The sequence below is a fragment of the Heterodontus francisci genome, chromosome 14 (assembly GCF_036365525.1).
Source record: "Heterodontus francisci isolate sHetFra1 chromosome 14, sHetFra1.hap1, whole genome shotgun sequence".
Lineage (NCBI taxonomy): Eukaryota > Metazoa > Chordata > Chondrichthyes > Heterodontiformes > Heterodontidae > Heterodontus > Heterodontus francisci.
Window position 1 is genome coordinate 101510051 of NC_090384.1, and position 23063 is coordinate 101533113.

Sequence of the window (23063 nt, forward strand, 5' to 3'; positions counted from 1 at the left end):
CCGTCACTCCATTCACTTTGTCTGGCAATCTGTAATTTGCCTATTACTAATTTACTACTTTTTCCCCCTCAGACCTGCACTATAATTTTATGGCATTTAATCTTCCAGCTATATATCAAAGCTCCCATTGACTAACCTTGTGTACTTCTCATTCCCAGGCCTGACCATTCTTGGATGTTCTTCCAATGATGTCTTTTGTTGATTCATCCAGTGAATCCTTTCAGTGAATTCTGTTACATTTGGTGCTTCATTGGTTGTAAATTGCACTCATTTCATTACTTCAGTATTAACACCCCATGTGTTTGCTGTGAAAACATGTTTTGTGGTTTATCATTTTTTTTTTGTCCTAATTGAGAAGGTTAAGAGGAGATTTAATAGAGGTGTTTGAAATCATGAGGGGTTTTGATAGAGGAATTAAGGAGCAATTGTTTTCTGTGGGCAGGAGGGTCAGTAACGAGAGGTCACAGATTTAAGATGATTGGCAAAAGTAGCGGAGGGGGAGATGAGGGTAATATTTTTTACACAGTGAGTTGTTGTGATCTGGGATCCACTGCCTGAAAGGGTAATGGAAGCCGATTCAATAATAACTTTCAAATTGGATAAATACTTGAAGGGGGTAAATTTGCAGGGCTATGGGGAAATGACAGGGGAGTGGGACTAATTGGATAGTTCTTTCAAAACGCTGGTACAGGCATGATGGGCCGAATGGCCCCCTTCTATGCTGTAAGATCCTATAAATATGAATTCAGTTTTAGTACGCTAAAACCTGGGTGTGCAAGCCAGAATAAATGTTCTTACTCATGTTTTCTAATTTGCACAAAAATTTAATTTAAATCCTATTAATTTAACAACCCTAACAACATTATGACTGTGGATCCTCCGGTTTTGTAAAGATAGAACTTATTTTTTTGAGTAGTGATGACTTTTTGTTTTACCTTAGTTTACTTATAGAAATTGTACCTAATCTCCTAGCTCATCCAGGGCTAAGGGTGACCTGTTCACCCATGAGAGATGAACAATGCATTGCAAAGACCTTCCCAGATCCTGAAAGATTTTTAATGAGCTCCTACTTGTATTTTAGGCACCCGTTACTCTGGATTGTCGCAGCGCCTGAGGTCGTTTTCTTTCCTTGTCACGTTCATGCTCAATTTAACTGTTTTTCCGCTGCCTCTTTCATGCGCATTTTTCTGGAAAATGCATATTGCAAATTGGTGATGCACATCATACTATTTAAACAGATTTTTACTTGTAAAGGTTGCACCTTCTTCAAAGGGAACATGGTATTAAGGGGTACATATCTTTTAAGGACATGTTTTGCTTATAGGGTTTGTGTTGTTTAAAGGGCACGCATTATTTAAAGTGTGCCATTTTAAAACGTCTGTATTGTTCAAAGGCCACATACTGTTTAAAGGGCACTTATTGTTTAAAGGACTCCTGTTATTTAAGGGGTTTCCTTTGTTTAAGGGTTTCGTGTTGTTTCAGGGCATTGATCGTGTAAAGGGTTTGTATCATTTAAAGGGTTCATATTTTTTAACGCATGCAAATTGTTTAAAGGGGTTATGTCATTTAACGGGTTTGTGTTTTTAAATGAGTTCCTGCTGTTTAAAGGGATTATGAAATTGTGTTGTTTAAAAGGTTTGTGTGGCTTAAAGGGTGCATATTGCTTCAAAGCTGCACATTGATTTAAGCTTAAATTCGTTTAAGTGTAAGTGTAAGCAAACACTTTATATACTGGAGGAGATGAAGCATTTAAATGCCTTGTGTACATTGTTTTCCTTCCAGATTTTGAACACGTCTGTGACTGATGGCTCCACAGCTGTCACAATGGTGTACATGGTGAGGAATCAGAGCACACTTCTCAATGGTACAACATCCAGCAGCCTTTTACATCAGCTGACAGCTGCTGAGCTCGGATACTACCTGGCCTACCCACCTCTGATCCTCGCTGAACGTAAGTACCCTCAATCAAGTTTCATTTTGTTCCGTAATGAAAACAAGCAAGCTGATGAGTAATTGGAGGAGGCGAATGATGGATCCTTTGGGGGTGGGGGTGAAGGTGGGGGTGGTGCAGGTTTAGGAGGAGAAGCCAATTAAAAAGGAGAAAGTACTTGCATTTATATAGCGCCTTTCAGGACCTCAGGATGTCCTAAGTGCTTTACAGCCAATGAAGTACTTTTGAAGTGGTCACTGTTGTAATGTAGGAAACATGACAGTATAGCAAGATCCCACAGATAGCAACGTGATAATGACCTGATAAACTACTTTTAGAAATGCTGGTTGAGGGATAAATATTGGCTGGGATGTCGGGAAGAATTGCCCTGCTCTTCTTCAAAATAGTGGCCACTCAAGAGGGCAGATGGGCCTCGGTTTAACATCTCATCCAAAAGACGGCACCACCAACAGTGCAGCACTCCCTCAGTACTGCGCTGGGAGTGTCAGCCTGGAACATGGGCTCAAGTCTTTGGAGTGGGACTTGAACCTTCAACCTTCTAACTTAATTGCGATTTCTACCCACTGAATCAAAGTTGATACCTTAGAGATATCTTGTCTACAATTGGACAGGTAAGAGTGGAACCACGCAAGAGCAGTCCTGCTGAGCTGGGCAGTGAAGAAGAGGTATTGGAAGAGAATGGTGTGGTTGACCACATCAAAGGTTGAAGACAGGATGAGAAGCGATGATTCCCCAAGGGTTTAGTCACAAGGAAAATGTTTTCATGACTTCAGTTAGAGTTGGTTTGGCGATGGCTGGAGTTCTGTTTGGAGGGATTCCAGGACATTTGTGAAAGAGAAAGGCAGAGATAGGGAAGATGAGAACGTGTTCATGAATTTCTTAGTTTCCCAGGGTTCATTAAATTTCCTGACCTTTTGCAAAGCTGGTTCACAGTGGGTTTTTCATCCCATTTTGGGGACTGGGATACAAAGGGGTGTTAATTATTTTACAGCTATATAAAACTCTGGTTAGACCCCATTTAGAGCACTACATTCACTTCTAGCCCCACACCTCAGGATGTCCTTGGAGGGGTTGCAGTGCACATCCACCAGAATTATATCAGGACTAAAAATGTTGACTTATGAGGACAGATGACATAGACTGGGCTTGTATTCCCATGAGTATAGAAGACTAATTGAGATGTTTAAAATGATCAAAGGATTTGATGGGGTAGATAGAGAGAAACCATTTCCTCTGGTGGGAGAGTCCAGAACAAAGGGGGAATAACCTTAAAATTGGAGCTGGGCCATTTAGGGGTGATGTCAGGAAGCACTTCTTCACACAAAAGGTAGTGAAAATCTGGAACTCTCTCCCCAAAATAGCTGTTGAGGCTGGGGGTCAATTGAGAATTTCAAAACTGAGATTGATATATTTTTGTTGGACAAGGGTATTAAGGGATTATGGAACTGAGGTGGGTTGATGGAGTTAAAATACAGATCAGTCATGATCTAATTGAATAACACAACAGGCTCGAGGGGCTGAATGGCCTCCTGTTGTTTTGGTGTCGTAGTATCGTACTGTTGGATCTCAGGCAAAGCAAGATATGCTGTCCTTTGCATGATTATGCAACAGAATTTTACAAGAACTCTTGAATTGCCACATAATTGTTTTTCAGTAGAGGTATTCAGAGTAACATAATGATTGACAATGTTACATGCAAAAAATGACACAAATAGATGATTCAAGATTGGAATTGGATGAGATTCACAGAAACAAATGCAACTTTGACTCTGTAGATCCAAAGCACTTATATAGAGCTACGTAGAAGATATAACAGAAACAAGCCATTCGGCCCAACCAGTCCCTGTTGGCGTTTTCCCTCCACACGAGGAAATAGTCCCAATTATGTTTACCTGCTCTGTTCCCATATCCCTTCAATCCCTTTTCCCTAATCCACCTATCTAATCTGATCTTGGATGCGGTCGCAGTTTCTGCCTTAACGATTAACCTTGGCAGTGAATTTCACGGTCTTACACCTCTCAGTGTAAAGTCATTCCTGCTGACCTCTGTTTGAAATCTCTTAGATTTAATCGTGTATCCACGGCTCTTCATTTTACATCCCCTCAACTACTGGCAAACATCAAGCGCTGTCCTTTTGACAAGGCTCAGACATAAACTCATGCGTTGCCCAGCACAATGGATGAGTAACTCTCAGCCTCGACCTTCAGGATTTCCTGTTGATCAATCAATGGAACTTTGATCTTTGAATCAGAAAGTATTGTCTGTTCTCTGATTGCCTGAGTAACAAGTTCTGGACTTCTGATGCCATGCTGTGCAAGTGTCTGTACAGTGATACACAAGGGGGGCTGGAGATATCTCTATGACTCTCCTGCCTCTCCTTCGAGCTTAGCTCACTGACTACCTTTGATGGTGCATCCTACATTAAGAAAGAACAAACTTGCATTTATTTGGAACCTTATCATGTCCTGAGGACATCCTAAAGAATGACATGTGTCAGAGCCTGGTGATGAAGCAATTCACCAGGATTTTGATAAACAGAAGTCTACAGCACAGAAGGAGGCCATTCAGCCCATTGTGCCTGTGCTGGCTCTTTGAAGGAGCTATCCAATTAGCACCTCCCCACCTTGCTTGTCCCCCATAGCCCTTCAAGTATTTATCCAATTCTCTTTTGGAAGATAAATAATAAATATACTTTTACCAACCTTTCAAGCAGCGCATTCCAGATCACAATGACTCGCCGAGTTAATTAAAGTCTCCTCATTTCCACTCTGATTCTTTTGCCGATTCTTTCAAATCTGCATCCTCTGTTTACCAACTCTGCTGCCAGTGGAAACCGTTTCTCTTTATTTCCTCTATCCAAATCCCTTGCAATTTTGAACACTTTTGCTAGAAAACGTTTCTTTTTATTTGCCTCTGTTGCACAGTCTCTTTTGATGGATGTGGCACTCTGTCTTCTGAATTTTGAATTTCTAAACCCCCTCTTTTGTCAGCGTTAATGAGGAAATTAGAGCAGTGGGTCCAATTGTAGAGAGAGCTGTTTTCTTAACTGTTGCAGAGATACTGAAGTGAAAGTGAGGGAATAGTAACAGCCCTTTATACCAATTTCTATAATTACTATAAGTCATTCCCTTCTACCATTACCTACTGTTTGCATAATGGGTTTTGTCAACCAGGCCCCATAATACAATGTCAAACTCTGGGATGTACTGGGTGGCAGTTCCGAGTAACATGTTATATTGATCAATTGGTTTCCTGAAGCAAGAGTGTGCTTGAAATTTGGGGAAAGAAGATTGAGTATAGTCGTTGGAGTATAGTAGGTAGAGGGGTGATCTACTCGAGGCATTTGAAATGTTAAAAGGATTCGATTTGGCAGCTACAGAGAGATTTTTTCCTCTAGAAGGCGAGTCAAAGAGAAAGAAGCACAACATTAAAATTAGAGCCAGGCCATTTAGTTGGGAAATCTAGAAGCACTTTTTCACACAAAGGGTAGTAGAAATGTGGAATACTTGTCTCCCACACAAGGCTGTGGATGCTGGGAGACAATTGAAGATTTCAAAATGGATTTCGATGGAGTTTTTTTCCATGTCCCATTACCACTCCCTTTGGCCTTGCACCACCAACCCTTTTTGTTTAATCCCTCCTGTCCTCCACCCTATCACAGACCTTCCCTTTTGTTCTTTATCCCACCCTCCCCCGCTTTCACTTGCTTTAAATCTGTTACATTTCGAACTTTTCCCAGTTCTGATGAAAGGTCATCGATCTGAAACGTTAGCTCTGTTTCTCTCTGCAGATGCTGCCTGACCTGCTGAGTATTTCTAGCACTTTCCGTTTCTATTTCAGATTTCCAGCATCCGTGGTATTTTGCTTTAGTATCGATAGATTCTTGTTGGGTAAAGGTATTAAGAGATATGGAGTTAAGTCGAATTAATAGAGTTGAGATTTAAATCAGCCCTGATCTAATTGAATAGCAGAGCAGGCTCGGGGGGCTGAATGATCTACTCCTGTTCCTACATTCCGAAGATTGTCTCTCTCTACCATTACACCCAAAGCATAAAGTCACTTTATCAGCAACAAATATATTACGAGTAAATTACATTTTCCAAACCATTTACATTATTACATTTCTTTGAATGTAATTAACAATACATTAAGTACAAATTAAAACTAAGAAAATCTGATAGTGTTGGGTTGTCGGAACCCATGTGGATTGTCAGATACTACATTGAAAATCCTGAAAGAGGCTGATTAGATTACAGTGCTAGTTTATCAACTGAATCATTAAGTCGGTGTTTCTCATGGGTGTTTCAAACTCTGATTAAACAACATGCATAAGGACGAAAATACTTCGAAATACAAATGCTTAAAGAGACAAAGGCACCTGATTTTACGAAGGAAAGTTATCTGCTCCTTGTGAAACTTTTACTTGTAGAGATAGGAAATTTACAGTGAAAAAGGAGGCCATTCGGCCCCTCGTGTCTGTGCTGGCCCAGAAAGAGCGATCCAGTCCGATCCCACTTTCCAGCTGTTGGTCTGTAGCCCTGCAGGTTACGGCACTTCAAGTGAATCTCCAACTATTTTTTAAATGCGATGAGGGTTTCCGCCTCCCTGACACAGTCAGGAAGGGAGTTCCAGTCCCCCACCACTGTCTGGATGAAAAAGAGTCACAACCTTAGGACATTCCAAAGTTCTTCACATCCAAATGTGTTATTGTTTTTATCAAGGCCAATACCACAGCTAATTTTCACACAGTATGGTCACCCAAAAACTAGAGTCGATGAATGGCCAATTGATCTGTTTTTGGTGGTAGGGAATTGCATGAAGATGGTTGGCTGCACACATTGGTATTCATCTGCCCCTTCCCATGTACCATTGATAGATGAGATGTTTATCAATGCTGTTTTTCTCTGAATATTTTCTCTCAGCTAAGATGGCAGATGACCATCATGGCTAATTATCTTTGTTCTAACTCTCTTGCTGGAAGGTCAGATGTGTATCATTGCTCCTTCCCTCTGTGCAGCATTGTTTGGATAGATAGGCTACGGAACTTTACTGCACAGCACCTGTCTTGAGCAGGAAGGGCAATAATTCATAATGGTTGCTCTTTGACACTTCCCTTGCTTTGTAGAGTCCCTGATCTTTAACGACAGAGTTGTAGACGATTCACAGACATGGAGAAAGCACCAGTAGCTTCTTGATTTGGAGCTGTTGTGGGCCTTGAAGAGAGAGGCTAAATCTAGAGCAGTGCAGAATGGCTGGCTAAACTTCCCACTCCCACACAACTTCAACAGTGACAGGACATTCAAGGTGAATTACCTGAGAAGGATGATGTGAGTCAACTGTTAAGACACGGTGAGAAAGGTCTCTAGGGGTCCCTCTCAGCTTTCACCTCGTCTTACCGTAACAGGGTTTAATTTTAAACACACCGTGTTTTTAGCTCCCCCTTGGTGAATCTTTATTCACTGCTTTCCAATTATAAGGCAAATAAATCAGCACAAACAGACTTTCTTAGGTTTAAAGAAGAAAAGTTGAAATCTCTTAAACTTGAACTCTAACGCCTAAGGATACATGACGCGCCCACGCTGGCATGCATATGCGATACATACATGCAAATAGAGACAGAACAGAACAAAAGAAAAATCAAGTGGAAAAGTTTGAGGAAATATCTGAAGAGTTTTTGTTACAGTTCTCCTTCAACTCCACTCACTTCCTTCAAGTAAAAGGTGTTGCTGTGGGTACCCACATGAGTCCTAGTTATGCCTGTCTTTTTGTGGGATATGTCAAACATTCGTTGTTCTAGTCATACCCAGGCCCCCTCCCCCAACTCTTTTTCCGGTACATTGATGACTGTATCGGTGCCATTTCCTACTCTCGCCTGAACTGGAAAACTTTATCAACTTTGCTTCTAATTTCCACCCTTCTCTCACCTTTACATGGTCCATCTCCGACAGTTCCCTTCCCTTCCTCGACTTCTCTGTCTCCATCTCTGGGGATAGGTTGTCTACTAATATCCATTATAAGCCCACCGACTCCCACAGCTACCTCGACTACACTTCTTCGCACCCTGCCTCCTGTAAGGAATCCATTCCATTCTCCCAGTTTCTCCATCTCCAACGCATCTGCTCTGATGATGCTACCTTCCATGACAGCGCTTCTGATATGTCTTCCTTTTACCTCAACCGTGCAGTCCCCCCCACTGTGGTTGACAGGGCCCTCAACTGTGTCCGGCCCATTTCCCGCACGTCTACCCTCACCCCTTCCCCTCCCTCCCAGAATCGCGACAGGGTTCCCCTTGTCCTCGCTTTCCACCCCATCAGCCTCCATATCCAAAGGATCATCCTCCGCCATTTCCGCCACTTCCAGCGTGATGCCACTACCAAACGCATCTTCCTCTCCCTTCCCTGTCAGCATTCCGAAGGGATCGTTCCCTCCGCGACACCCTGGTCCACTCCTCCATTACCCCCACCACCTCGTGCCCTTCCCATGGCACCTTCCCCTGCAATCGCAGGAGGTGTAATACCTGCCCATTTACCTCCTCTCTCCTCACTCTTAGCAAAAGTGGAGTCAATGGGAATCAGGGGGAAAACACTCTGCTGGTTGGAGTCATACCTAGTGCAAAGGAAGATGGCTGTGGTTGTCGGAGGTCAATCATCTGAGCTCCAGGACATCGCTGCAGGAGTTCCTCAGGGTAGTGTCCTAGGCCCAACCATCTTCAGCTGCTTCATCAATGACCTTCCTTCAATCGTAAGGTCAGAAGTGGGGATGTTCGCTGATGATTGCACAATGTTCAGCAGCATTCGTGACGCCTCTGATACTGAAGCAGTCCGTGTAGAAATGCAGCAAGACCTGCACAATATCCAAGCTTGGGCTGATAAATGGCAAGTAACATTTGAGCCACACAAGTGCCAGACAATGACCATCTCCAACAAGAGAGAATCTAACCATCTCCCCTTGACATTCAACGGCATGACCATCATTGAATCCCCCACTATCAACATCCTAGGGGCTACCATTGACCAGAAACTGAACTGGAGTAGCCATATAAATACCGTGGCTACAAGAGCAGGTCAGAGGCTAGGAATCCTGCAGCAAGTAACTCGCCTCCTGACTCCCCAAAGCCTGTTCGCCATCTACAAGGCACAAGTCAGGGGTGTGATGGAATACTCTCCACTTGCCTGGATGGGTACAGCTTCAACAACACTCAAGAAGCTCGACACCATCCAGGACAAAGCAGCCGTTTGATTGGCACACCATCCACTAACATTCACTCCCTCCATCACCGACGCACAGTGGCAGCAGTGTGTACCATCTACAAGATGCACTGCAGCAACGCACTAATGCTCCTTGGACAGCACCTTCCAAACCCGCCACCTCTACCACCTCGAAGGACAAGAGCAGCAGATGGATGGGAACATCACCACCTGCAAGTTCCCCTCCAAGTCACACACCATCCTGACTTGGAACTATATCGTCGTTCCTTCACTGTCGCTGAGTCAAAAGCCTGGAACTCCCTTCCTAACCGCGCTGTGGGTATACCTACCCCACATGGACTGCAGCAGTTCAAAAAGGCAGCTCACCACCACTTTCTCAAGGGCAATTAGGGATGGGCAATAAATGCTCGCCTGGCTAGTGATGCCCATATCCTATGAATGAATTTAAAAAACAAGTATCTCAGGCCCCAAATGCTCCTTTCAGGTGAAGCAGCGATTTACTTGTATTTCTTTCAATGTAGTATACTGTATTCACTGCTCACAATGTGGTCTCCTCTACATTGGGGAGACCAAACGCAGACTGGGTGACTGCTTTGTGGAACACCTCCGCTCAGACCGCAAGCAGGACCCCGAGCTTCTGGTTGCTTGCCATTTCAACACTCCCCCCTACTCTCATGCTCACATCTCTGTCCTGGGCTTGCTGCAGTGTTCCAGTGAACATCAACGCAAGCTCTAAGAACAACATCTCATTTACCAATTAGGCACACTAACAGCCTGCCGGACTGAACATTGAGTTCAATAATTTCAGAGCATGACGGGCCCCCCATTTTACTTTTATTTTTAGTTATTTTTTTTTCTTTTTTATATATTTTTTTGTGTGTTTATTTTATTTCATCTTAGTTTGTTCAGTTTGCTTACCCACAGTTTTTTTTCATGTTTGTACTTGCTGCTGTTCAATTTTCAGTCCATAAACACCCTATCTGTACCAATGCTTTGTCTTTCAACACACCATTAACATATTGTTTGCCTTTGCTCCATGACCTTCTGGTCAGCTATTCTGTGACCTTGTCTTATCTACACCTTCTCAATTGTTATCTCTTGCCCCACCCCGGCTTTACTTGCTTATAACCTTTGACATTTCTAATATTTGCCAGTTCCGAAGAAGGGTCACTGACCTGAAACGTTAACTCTGTTTCTCTCTCCACAGATGCTGCCAGACCTGCTGAGTATTTCCAGCATTTCTTGTTTTTATTTTAATATCCCCTCCCTTGGCTTGATGTCAAATTTTAATATTTTTGATGTAGGCTCCTGTGAAACGCCTGTGGATGTTCTACTATATTAAAGGTGCTATAAAAATGCAAGTTGCTGTATTAATTTATGGGACCAGCCATATTGTCTTTCCTACATTCCTGGAATCAGTGCCGTTTGTGAACAATCTTTCATAGTGTATGTCCCTGGAGAGGGTTGTGGAAAGCTCTTGATCTTAATTTCATGAGAACTCTCCGTTCTTCGGAGCTGCCTGCTAAATTATTGATGGAAAGTTGTGTGTGTGCCATTCAGAGACCCCATGGACTTGCCCATTGGATTAATTTCACATCTGGAAGCAATGTGTACACAAGGCTCTGTGGGTCACTAGTTTTTAAAAGTACATCTTACTTCATGCCTTCTTTTTAGTTCAACACCTCGTTAATCTTGCAGCAAGCACAGGAAAAAAAAACGCCTTTGCTAGCAAAACTAAAGCGACGGAGGGCATAAAACAAAGAAAGAACTTTATTATATAGAAAAGCAAAGTACTGCAGATGCTGGAAATCTGAAATAAAAATAGAAACTGCTGAAAATGCTCAGCAGGTGAGGCAGCATCTGTGGAGAGCAAAACAGAGTTAACGTTTCAGGTCAATAGCCTTTTGCCATCCAGGCTGTGGCTCAGTTCGTACAACTCTCACCACTAAGTTGCACGATTTTGGATTAATTTGCCGCTCCAGGGCTTGAGCACAAAAAATAACACTGACGCTCCATTGCAGTACTGAGTGCTGCACTGTCCAAAATGCTGGCTTTAGAGGGGAGATTATGATGTAGTGGTAATGTCACTGGATTAGTAATGCAGAGGCCCAGGCTAATGCTGTGGGGGCTTGGGTTCAAATCCTACCAAATTTTAAATTCAATTAATTAATTAATTAAAAGAAATCTGGAATTGAAAGCTCGGGTCAGTAATGGTGCCATGAAACTATTATCGATTGTTGTAAAAACCCATCTGGTTCACTAATGTCCTTTAGGGAAGGAAATCTGCTGTCCTTACCTGGTCTGGCCGATATGTGACTCCAGACCCACAGCAATGTGGTTAACTCTTAACTGTCCTCTGAAATGGCCCAGTAAGCCACTCAGTTGTCAAGGACAATTAGGGATGGACAACAAATGCTGGCCTAGCCAGTGATGCCCACATCCCATTGAAGAATAAAAAAGATGCATTTCACAGTGTAATCATTGTTGTAAAGTAGGAAACATGGCAGCTAAATTGGACTCAGCAAGATCCCACAAACAGCAATGTAATAATGACTAGATAATTTGTTTTATTGTTGTTGGTTGAGGGATAAATATTGGCTAGGACACTGGGGAGAACCCGCCTGTTCTTCTTCAGACTAATGCCATTGGATCATTTACACCCACTTGAGAGGGCAGACAGGGGATCAGTTTAACATCTCATCAGAAAGACAGGAGCTCTAACAGTGCAGTGCTTCCTCACTATGGCAGCGAGAGTGTTAGCCTAGATTTTGTCCTTCGGTTTCTGGAGTGAGACTTGAACCCACAATCCTAACTCAGAGATGTGAGAGTGTTACCCACTAAGCTGTAGCTGAAACACAAGGCAATGCGAGTGCACTAACTGGATTTTATTTTTCCCAACTTATTTCATTTGATCTGTATATTTGAGAAAATAGCCAATAAGGGCTGCCACACAAGAATGTTCTCATCTGTCCCTTGAAAGATGAGATAGATTCCACAGTGATGGGCAGAATGGCCTCTCGCAGGGAGCACAGATTGGGAGTTTGCGGACCTGAGATGCCTGGTTTCCCTCCCTGCTTAAGAGAATGGGTGAACAATCGGGTACCATGGGACTGCAATTTTCCGAGCAGTGCTACTTGTGAGAGTCATTCTGTGCTGGGAGAAGCTGACTGAAACCAATCTCAAAAGTGTAAGAGGAGTAAGTTCTGAAAACCTGCAATGAAAGCTCAGCACTGAAAATTCCAAGCAGATTTGCCAGCATCTACGCGAGAAAATAAACAAGCAAGTAGACGATTCTGGTAAGAACATGCCCTCTGACTTGACCTGGACAGATTAGTCTCTGCCGATATCCTAACCTGGATACTCTCATCCGTTGCAGGTGGTCTGTCTGCATCTAGGAACATTAGGAACAGGAGGAGGCCATTCAGCCCCTCTAGCCTGTTTCGTTATTCAGTTGCACCATGTCTGATCTGTTCCTCAACCTCATGAGCCTTAGTTCCATATCCCTTGATACCCTTACTTAACAAAAATCTAGCTCAGTCTTAAAAGCTCAAATTCACGCCCAGCATCGATAGTCTTTTGGGGGAAGAGAGTTCCATATTTCCACGACCCTTTTTTGCATGATGAAGTGCTTCCTGATTTCACTCCTGGATGATTTAGCTCTAATGTGAAGATTGTGTCCCTTTGTTCTTGATTCCACCACCAGAAGAAATACTTTCTCCATGTATACACGACTGAATTCTTTTAACCATAGAACCATAGAAAGATTATGGCACAGAAGGAGGCCATTCAGCCCATTGTGTCTGCGCCAGCACATTTTAAACACCTTCATCAGATCTACTTTTACGCTCAAGGGCGTATATTTATACCATTTTGTGTTTCCATTTTTGGAATTACACAATGTTTTTGTTTAATCCCTATCTCTGTGATTTCCTCCAGCCCCACAACCCATCGAGATATCTGCGCTTCTCTAATTCTGGCCTGTTGTGCATCCCTGATTTTAATCGCTCCACCATTGGTGGCTGCAGCTTCGGCTGCCTAGGCCCCAAGCTTTAGAATACCCCCCTTACACCTCTCCGCCTCTCCACCTCACTTTCCTCCTTGAAGACACGAATTAAAACCTAGCTCTTTGACCAAGCGTTTGGTCATCTGACCTAATATCTTCTTTTACGCCTTAATGTCATACTTTGTTTTATAATACTCCTTTGGGATGTTGTATTACGTTAAAGGCGCTATATAAATGTAAGTTGATGTTGTAATCCCTGTAGCCGGAGTAAATGTAGCTTTCCATTTTCAGAACGTTCGTGTCACTCCACGCACAGGTTCCCTTCCAGCAGCTGCCATCAGGGGTCACAGTGGCAAATAGAAGGGAAATAAAATGCTAAATAAATCTTTTACATTCGAAAAGATCATAATCACTCCAATTTCGAATTAATTTCAGTTCTTTCAGTGGTCACACATTAATAAAACAGATGAGGACATTTCAAGAAAGAGTAGACAAGAAGGACCTGTTTCCCCTAATGGAGAAGTCAATTACCAGGGGGCACAGATTTAAGGCGATTAGTAGAAGGATTAGAGGGGAGATGAGGAAAATCCTTTTCACCCAGAGGATGGTGGGTGTCTGGAATTCACTGCCAGGAACGGTGGTGGAGGCAGAAACCCTCAGTTCTTTTCAAAGGTACCTGGACATGCACCTGAAGTGCTGTAACCTGCAAGGCTACGGACCAGGTGCTGGAAGATGGGATTAGATTGGACGGCTAATTTTTTTTCCAGCTGGCATGGACACAACATGCTGAATGACCTCCTTCTGTGCCATAATTTTTCTATGGTTCTACGGTTCTAAAGGACTTACATTGATATAGAACCTTTCACAACCTCAGGACAGCCAATGGAGTTAAAGAGAATGGCACAATGATAGCCAGGGATATCCAGGCTTTTGGTCCATAGCGTGGAGCCCCCTGAGCTACAAATGAAGTTTTAATGCTGTTCCCATTCATTAACACATATCTCATATATAGTTGATTCAAATAAATCTTCAGATGATTTATGAGTTGATTTCACATATCTTTCATGTGACATTTTACCCCTGTAACTTCACACCAAAGTAGAAGCCAACCCCATCATCCAATATTTAAAGGAATAACATTTTGGGGCCCAGTATATGAGTTTTTTGAGAGTTGACGTGTGGTGAGTGTAACGTGCTTGGGAGGAGCAGGTGAGTTTGCAGCTATGGTTCCCAAAGCTCTCCATCACTGCGGGTTTTCCTCATCTCATGTCTGGGTCTGTTGTAGACTCATTGATAAAGAAAGATTGATCGCTGTGATAGGTCAACAACTCCATTATTTTTGATTCATTCATGGGATGTGGGCATCGCTGGCCAGGCCAGCATTTATTGCTCATCCCTAATTGCCCTTGAGAAGGTGGTGGTGAGCTGCCTTATTGAACCGCTGCAATCCATGTGGGGTAGGTACACCCACAGAGCTGTTAGGAAGGGAGTTCCAGGATTTTGACCCAGTGACAGTGAAGGAACAGCGAGTCAAGTCAGGATGACATGTGGCTTGGAGGGGAACTTGCAGGTGGTGGTGTTCCCATGCATTTGCTGCCCTTGTCCTTTGAGGTGGTAGAGGTCACGGGTTTGGAAGGTTCTGTCTAAGGAGCCATGATGAGTTGCTGCAGTGCATCTTGTAGATGGTACACACTGCTGCTACTATGCGTTGGTGGTGGAGGGAGTGAATGTTTGTAGATGGTGCGAATCAAGTGGGCTGCTTTGTCCTGGATGGTGTCGAGCTTCTTGAGTGTTGTTGGAGCTGCACCCATCCAGGCAAGTAGAGAGTATTCTAACACACTCCTGACTTGTGCCTTGTAGATGGTGGACAGGCTTTGGGGAGTCAGGAGGTGAGTTACTCAACGCAGGATTCCTAGCCTCTGACCTGCTCTTGCAGCCACGGTATTTATTTGGCTACTCCAGTTCAGTTTCTGGTCAATGGTAGCCCCCAGAATGTTGATAGTAGGGGATTCAGCAATGGTAATGCCATTGAATGTCAAGGGGAGATGGTTAGATTCTCTCTTGCTTGAGATGGTCATTGCCTGGCACTTGTGTGGCGCGAATGTTACTTGCCACTTATTAGCCCAAGCCTGGATATTGTCCAGGTCTTGCTGCATTTCTACACGGACTGCTTCAGTATCTGAGGAGACGTGAATGGTGTTGAACATTGTGCAATCATCAGCGAACATCCCCACTTCTGACCTTATGATTGAAGGAAGGTCATTGATGAAGTAGCTGAAGATGGTTGGGCCGAGGACACTACCCTGAGGTACTCCTGCAGTGATGTCCTGGAGCTGAGATGATTGACCTCCGACAACCACAACCATCTTCATGACTCCAACCAGCGGAGAGTTTTATCGTTGGATCGTGTGACTATCTGGAAAGGAGACGGTGAACTAGATGGACCTTGGACTTTTATCATCAAGCAATTCCTGTAACAATTATTCCCATCGCCCTTAAAACAGATGTCTAAGTTAAAGTTAGTAACCAAAGATTTGTATGGATACAGACAAGAGCTGATTTACCCAACAGATGTTCAGTTTTGCAAAGCATTGAGCTTCAGGCACTGGTATCCCAAGGTTTTGAAAGCACAGCTGAAAAATTACTGTTGGCAATATGAATGGGTGAACATTCAGCATGTCTCTGTGGCATTTCCCTGCCTGTTACATTAATGCAGGCATCGTTCTGTTTCTTTGAAATGGGTAAATGTTCCCACTGAAATAATAAACTGAAGAATGTCAACCAAATGCTTTTAGTCTCCTCTTAAAGTCAGTAATTTCCTGTCTTAATTGTGCAATGCTTACTAGCAATGTGTGGAAACTTAGCTCTGAGTTTTTCCAAGCCCTTGCTGCAAATACATTGTGGGGTGCACAACATAACAGTCAATCTTAACCTTCACTGCCTGGCGGGAATTCTGCGTGTGAGAGGTTAAGCTCATTCGAGATTACAACATCCCACGACCACACTGTGTCTTGATGTCATTAGCGCCACAATCCCATTTTAACTCATGTATTCAGGAGGCCTTCACAAGGCCGACCCTGACGACCCCTAACCTTGGTGGGAGTCCACAGAAGAGACCGAGGTAAATTTGAAAGCGTTACTGTATGTGGAATCGTTCTGGGCCCAGAGGAGCAGCAGTGTTTCCCTTCCCCCACTACACCTCCCTTCCCGTGCTCTCCGAGGGATTCCTTGGGATTTTCCAGTCCCAGCCTTTCCTCTGCCTCTCCCTGACCAGCATTGGCTCTGCAATCCCACCCCCCCCCCCCCACCACCCAAGCACTTGCCTCATACTGAGAACCGTTCCTCTGTGTTACCAGTGGCAGCCTTCTCCTGCACCAGTTCCTTCTTCAGCTCGCAAGCCCAGATGTCATTACCACTAAAATCACTTCTGCTAAAATGGGCCAGGCCCTGCTTCCCTTTTGACTTCTAGATTCAGCACCACTTCCGTTCCCCTGGAACGCCTGCCCCTCATACCACCCCCCCACCCCCGCACCCCCCACACACTGACATAGAATGTACAGTACAAAAACAGGCCATTCGGCCCAGCTGGCCCATGCCAGTTTGACATACTGTTCATAATAACAGAAAGTGCTGGAAATACTCAGCAGATCTGGCAGCACCTGTGGAGAGAGAAACAGAGTTAACGTTTCAGGTCAGTGACCTTTCATCAGAACTCTGTTCTGCAAAGCATTCTGCTTTTTCCTGATTTTGCGCTGCAGAGACTGAAGTATAACTCTGTTCTGGCACTTTTCATGGACTTAAAGCAGGTACCATAATAAGATATATAATGGTCATTTACATCTGCTGGTGATATAACATTAATGTTCCTTGAATAATTATCTTATCCTTCAAGGAGGAAAAGCTTCAGTATCGTCATGTTTCAGGGCCTTTTGACCATTTTCACTGAATGGATTTGAATAAACAATTGAGTTATATTGAATGTTTGCTAAAGCATTGTGGATGCACACTAATTAAAAATCAGGGCTCTGGGGCAGTGGGTAGTTAAGATGCCAGTGAGCTGGCTGTGATGTTGCCTCCTAATTGTCGAATACAATCAGTTTGTTGGGTTATCTCAGCAATCGATTAACAGCTCACACCCGTTATGGCGGACTGTCTCTGATTCTGCATGCTCAGCAGGAGATTGAACAAACCTTCCCTTTCTGGCTGTGAACAGTGTGAGATGAAATACACAGGCATTCGAGCTGAGACCTTTGAACAGAAAGCAGTGAGGCAGGCGGACCCAGCAAAGGCGAGACGAGGGACAAAGAATGATGTGGTTGGGGGTAATGTTTATGTCAAGCATGATGACATGCTTATGTGAAGCCATTGTACAGCAGGGAGTGTGAGTCAACTCCCATAAAAGTCAGACACTCTGATCAGAAATTGTTATATGTTTGGTTCTGTATGCTACCACGTTATAGAGTCTAGCCAGAGAGGTTAGTAGACTGTAGCTTTTAAACATTAATATTTATTTCATAATAACAATATGCACTCCACACTAGCCTGTGTGTCTCCTTCAAAAGCCACACTGTAACTGTTCTTGAGTCTCTCCCACATGATCTCTTCCATCATCATGGTAGGCGGTAATCTTTATATTCTCTCAAGATTAACCCTTTGATACCCTTATACTACAGGAATGCAGATTTATCCTTACTAGAATGATACCAGGACTGAGCAGTGATACACATCAGGAAATATTGAACAGGCTGAGGCTGTTTTCTTCGGAAGATGGAAGGCTGAGGGGTGACTTGCTAGAGGTCATTAAGATTATGAAAGGATTTTATAGGGCAGATGTAGAGAACATGTTTCCAGTTGCAGGCAAGACAGAACAGGAGGACCATAAATATAGGATAGATACTAAAAGATCCAACAGGGAATTCAGGAGAAATTTCCTTATCCAGAGAGGGTCGAGAATGTGGAACTCACGACCACAAGGAGCAGTTGAGGATGCATTTAAGGGCAATCTAGATAAACACATGAAGGAGAAAGGAACAGAAGGATATTCTGATAAGGTACAAGGAGGCTTGTGCGGAACATGAACACCGACATGGCTCAGTTGGGCCAAATGTGCTGTTTCTGTGCTCTAAATACTTTCTAATCCGACTAAAAGAATAACTCTTTCACCATGACATGATCCTCAAACACCACCCCACCCACTCTGACTAGCTGTGCTGGATTTTACCAGCCCTCTGGGGACAGGCTGGGAGGTTGGGGTCTTGTAAATGGTGAGGGGAGGTGGGTTGAAGGGGAGGGGGGGTAGAGTGCCCGTCACCTTCCCACCACTGTGGTATTTTACCAGCGGCAGGGTAGGTACAGGACAGCCCTCCTGCCAAGAGGCCAATTGAGGCATTTTACCAGTGGTGGGTGGGCCCTCTGCCGCATGGGGAGATCACCCTGGAGGTCTCCCTGCCGGCTCAGTGGGGGCGGGGACCTCCTAATCGGGTACTCTATGGCCCACGGAGGGGACCCCGGCAGCAGTGGCCGCCCCGTGGCAACACCACCCCACCACCTCACCACCCTGCTCCACACTGCCAGGGCCTAACTGACCCCGGCACCCCCAGACCATCCTAATTGGTTGGGAGGGCGGCGTCCTTCCATGGCGTCCTCTTCTTCGAGGCGCAGTCCCAGTTGTGGCCATCGCTCCCAATGGCACTGCTGAGACAGCTGAGCTGCCAGCCCTCTGATTGACCGGCAGCTCCTGGAGGCGGACTCTCATCCTTTAAAGGGATGGGAGCCCCAACAGCAACTAATTAGTTGCTGGAGGGTAGAAAATACAGACGGGGGTCCCATGAGCATCTGAGGCGGGCTTTCGGGCCCATCGTTGGTGTAACGTATGCAGATATATTGAACAAATAGGCAATTGAAAACACCTTGAATTGCTCAATTATTATATCACAAATTCACGTCCATATTTTAGCATCTGCAATGGCAGATCATAATGATATTGGCTTTGCATGCATTTTCCAAGATGTTAGATTCCTTTAGTCATTTAGATTTAATGGCAGTGAAACTATTCAATGCAAGTAGTGCAATGCAACAAAAACTTGTATTTGCATAGCACCTTTAATTTTTTTTAATTCGTTCGTGGGATGTGGGTGTCGCTAGCCAGGCCAGCATTTATTGCCCATCTCTAATTGCCCTTGAGAAGGTGGTGGTGAGCTGCCTTCCTGAACTGCTACAGTTACACCCACAGTGTTATTAGGTTATTAGGAAGGGATTTCCAGGATTTTGACCCAGTGACAGTGAAGGAAAGGTGATATAGTTCCAAGACAGGATGGTGTGTGGTTTGGAGGGGAACTTGCAGGTGGTGGTGTTCTCATGGGACTGCTGCTCTTGTCCTTCTAGGTGGTAGAGGTCGTGGGTTTGGAAGCTGCTGTCTAAGGAGCCTTGGTGAGTTGCTGCAATGCATCTTGTAGATGGTACACACTGCTGCCACTGTGCGTTGGTGGTGGAGGGAGTGATTGTTTAAGGTGGTGGATGGGGTGCCAATCAAGCAGGCTGCTTTGTCCTGGATGATGTCAAGCTTATTGAGTGTTGTTGGAGCTGCACCCATCCAGGCAAGTGGAGAGTATTCCATCACACTCCTGACTTGTGCCTTGCAGATGGTGGACAGGCTTTGGGGAGTCAAGAGGTGAGTTAAATCACCATAGGATTCTTAGCCTCTGACCTGCTCTTGTAGCCATGGTATTTATATGGCTACTCCAGTTCAGTTTCTGGTCAATGGCAACCACCAGGATGTTGATAGAGGGGGATGCAATGATTGTAATGCCATTGAATGTCAAGGGTAGATGGCTAGATTCTCTCTTGTTGGAGATAGTCATTGCCTAGCATTTGTGTTACTTGTGTTACGACACGGTGCGAAAGGGGTCTAGGGGTCCCTCTAAGCCTTCGCCTGGTCTTACTGTAACAGGGTTTAATTTTTAAAACACTATTTTTAGCTCCCCCTTTGTGAATCCTTGTTCACCATTTTCCAATTATAAGGCAAAGAAACCAGCACAAACAGGTTTTCTTAGGTTTAAAGAAGTAAAGTTGAAATTTATGAAACTTAAACTTAAACTGTAATTTGGTTGATGCCTACGGATACAAGACGCGCCCCCACTACCCTGCACAGTGGGCGGCACAGTGGCGCAGTGGTTAGCACCGCAGCCTCACAGCTCCAGCGACCCGGGTTCAATTCTGGGTACTGCCTGTGTGGAGTTTGCAAGTTCTCCCTGTGTCTGCGTGGGTTTCCTCCGGGTGCTCCGGTTTCCTCCCACAAGCCAAAAGACTTGCAGGTTGGTAGGTAAATTGGCCATTATAAATTGCCCCTAGTATAGGTAGGTGGTAGGAAAATATAGGGACAGGTGAGGATGTGGTAGGAATATGGGATTAGTGTAGGATTAGTATAAATAGGTGGTTGATGGTCGGCACAGACTCGGTGGGCCGAAGGGCCTGTTTCAGTGCTGTATCTCTAAACTAAACTACACACATGCAAATAGAGAGAATAGAGCAGAAGAAAAGTAAAGTGGAAAAGTTTAAGGCAATATCTGAAGAGTTGTTGTTACGGTTCTTCGAGCTCACTGTCGAGTCCTTGATTGTCGGTCGATCTTGTCTTTCGTTGGGGCCCAGTATTCTTCTTAAACCTTGTTCGCTGTAGGAGACTTTTCTGTCTTGGGGTTTATGTGTCTTCAGTGGATTCAGAGGCTTGTGAGAAAGAGATGGGGGCAGACAGGAGAGATCTTTTCAGTCCAGGAGCAAACAGTCTTTCTGAGTTCAAACTCTCTATGGCTAGTTCAAAAAATCCTGGAACAGCTAGTTAGCCATGTGACCAGCTGGTCCAACCAATCCTGGCCCCTGTGGATTGCATCACCCCAGCAGGCCCTGGAATGCGCTTCCCCACGCCCTCACTGTCCGGTGATCAACATCCATTGTAGGTTGAATGTATCAGGGAATGGTCCTTTGGCTACACAAGCACCATCTGTTAATATGCAAATGTTTTTTCCAGCCATGGCTGATCTGTTCAACAAATCATTTCCTTGCTCCAGTAACAGTTCAAAATCAATGTTCATATGACAAACCAATGTGCCTCATTCTTGGCAGGTGAGGGCCTGCATGAAACTTGCCACTTATCGGCCCAAGTCTGGATATTGTCCAGGTCTTGCTGCATTTCTACACGGACTGCTTCAGTATCTGAGGAGTCACGAATGGTGCTGAACATTGTGCAGTCATCAGCGAACATCCCCACCTCTGACCTTATGATTGAAGGAAGGTCATTGATGAAGCAGCTGAAGATGGTTGGGCCTAGGACACTACCCTGAGGAACTCCTGCAGTGATGTCCTGGAGCTCAGATGATTGACCTCCAACAACCACAACCATCTTCCTTTGCGCTAGGTATGACTCCAGCCAGCGAAGAGTTTTCCTCCTGCTTTCCACTGACTCTAGTTTTGCTAGGGCTCCTTGATGCCATACTCGGTCAAATGCTGCCTTGATGTCAAGGGCAGTCACTCTCACCTCACCTCTTGAGTTTAGCTCCTTTGTCCATGTTTGAACCAAGGCTGTAATGAGGTCAGGAGCTGAGAGGCCCTGGCGGAACCCAAACTGAGCATCACTGAGCATGTTATTGCTAAGCAAGTGCCACTTGATAGCACTGTTGATGAGAGACTTGGGTGTTCAGGTCCGTTGTTCCCTGAAGGTGGCAACGCAGGTCAATAGAGTGGTCAAGAAGGCATACGGCATGCTTTCCTTCATCAGACGGGGTATTGAGTACAAGGGTTGGCAGGTCATGTTACAGTTGTATAAGACTTTGGTTCGGCCACATTTGGAATACTGCGTGCAGTTCTGGTCATTACCAAAAGGATGTAGATGCTTTGGAGAGGGTGCAGAGGAGGTTCACCAGGATGTTGCCTGGTATGGAGGGCACTAGCTATGAAGAGAAGTTGAGCAGATTAGGATTATTTTCATTAGAAAGACGGAGGTTGAGGGGGGACCTGATTGAGGTGTACAAAATCATGAGAGGTATAGACAGGTTGGATAGCAAGAAGCTTTTTCCCAGAGTGGGGGATTCAATTACTAGGGGTCACGAGTTCAAAGTGAGAGGGGAAAAGTTTAGGGGGGATATGCGTGGAAAGTTCTTTACGCAGAGGGTGGTGGGTGCCTGGAACGTGTTGCCAGCGGAGGTGGTAGACGCGGGCACGATAGCGTCTTTTAAGATGTATCTAGACAGATACATGAATGGGCAGGAAGCAAAGAGATACAGACCCTTAGAAAATAGGCGACATGTTTAGATAGAGGACCTGGATCGGCGCAGGCTTGGAGGGCCGAAGGGCCTGTTCCTGTGCTGTAATTTTCTTTGTTCTTTGTTCTATGACACCTTCCATCACTTTACTGATGATTGAGAGTAGACTGATGGGGTGTTAATTGGCCGGGTTGGACTTGTCCTGATTTTTGTGTGCAGAACATACCTGGGCAATTTGCCACATTGCAGGGTAGATGCCAGTGTTTTAACTCTACTGGAACAGCTTGGCTCAAGGCGCAGCAAGCTCTGGAGCACAGGTCTTCAGTGCTATTGCCGGAATGTTGTCAGGACCCATAGCCTTTGCAGTATCCAGTGCCTTCAGTTGTTTCTTGATATCACGTGGAGTGAATCGAATTGGCTGAAGACTAGCATTTGTGATGCTGGGGACTTCAGGAGGAGCCCAAGATGATTCATCAACTCGGCACTTCTGGCTGAAGATTGTTGCAAATTGCTCCAGCCTTATCTTTTGCACTGATGTGCTGGGCTCCCCCATCATTGAGGATGGGGATATTTGTGGAACTACCTCCTCCAGTTAGTTGTTTAACTGTCCACCACCATTCATGACTGGATGTAGCAGAACTGCAGAG

General features: G+C 44.6%; 1 protein-coding gene across 1 annotated transcript in view; it reads left to right on the forward strand.

Annotated features, from left to right (window-relative positions):
- Window positions 1-23063, forward strand: part of kiaa1549la (KIAA1549-like a) — a 348851-nt gene that overhangs the window by 154351 nt on the left and 171437 nt on the right. The window contains exon 7 of the mRNA XM_068046635.1: window positions 1783-1951. Coding sequence (XP_067902736.1) covers window positions 1783-1951 — 169 coding nt within the window. The remainder of the gene's footprint in view (window positions 1-1782; window positions 1952-23063) is intronic.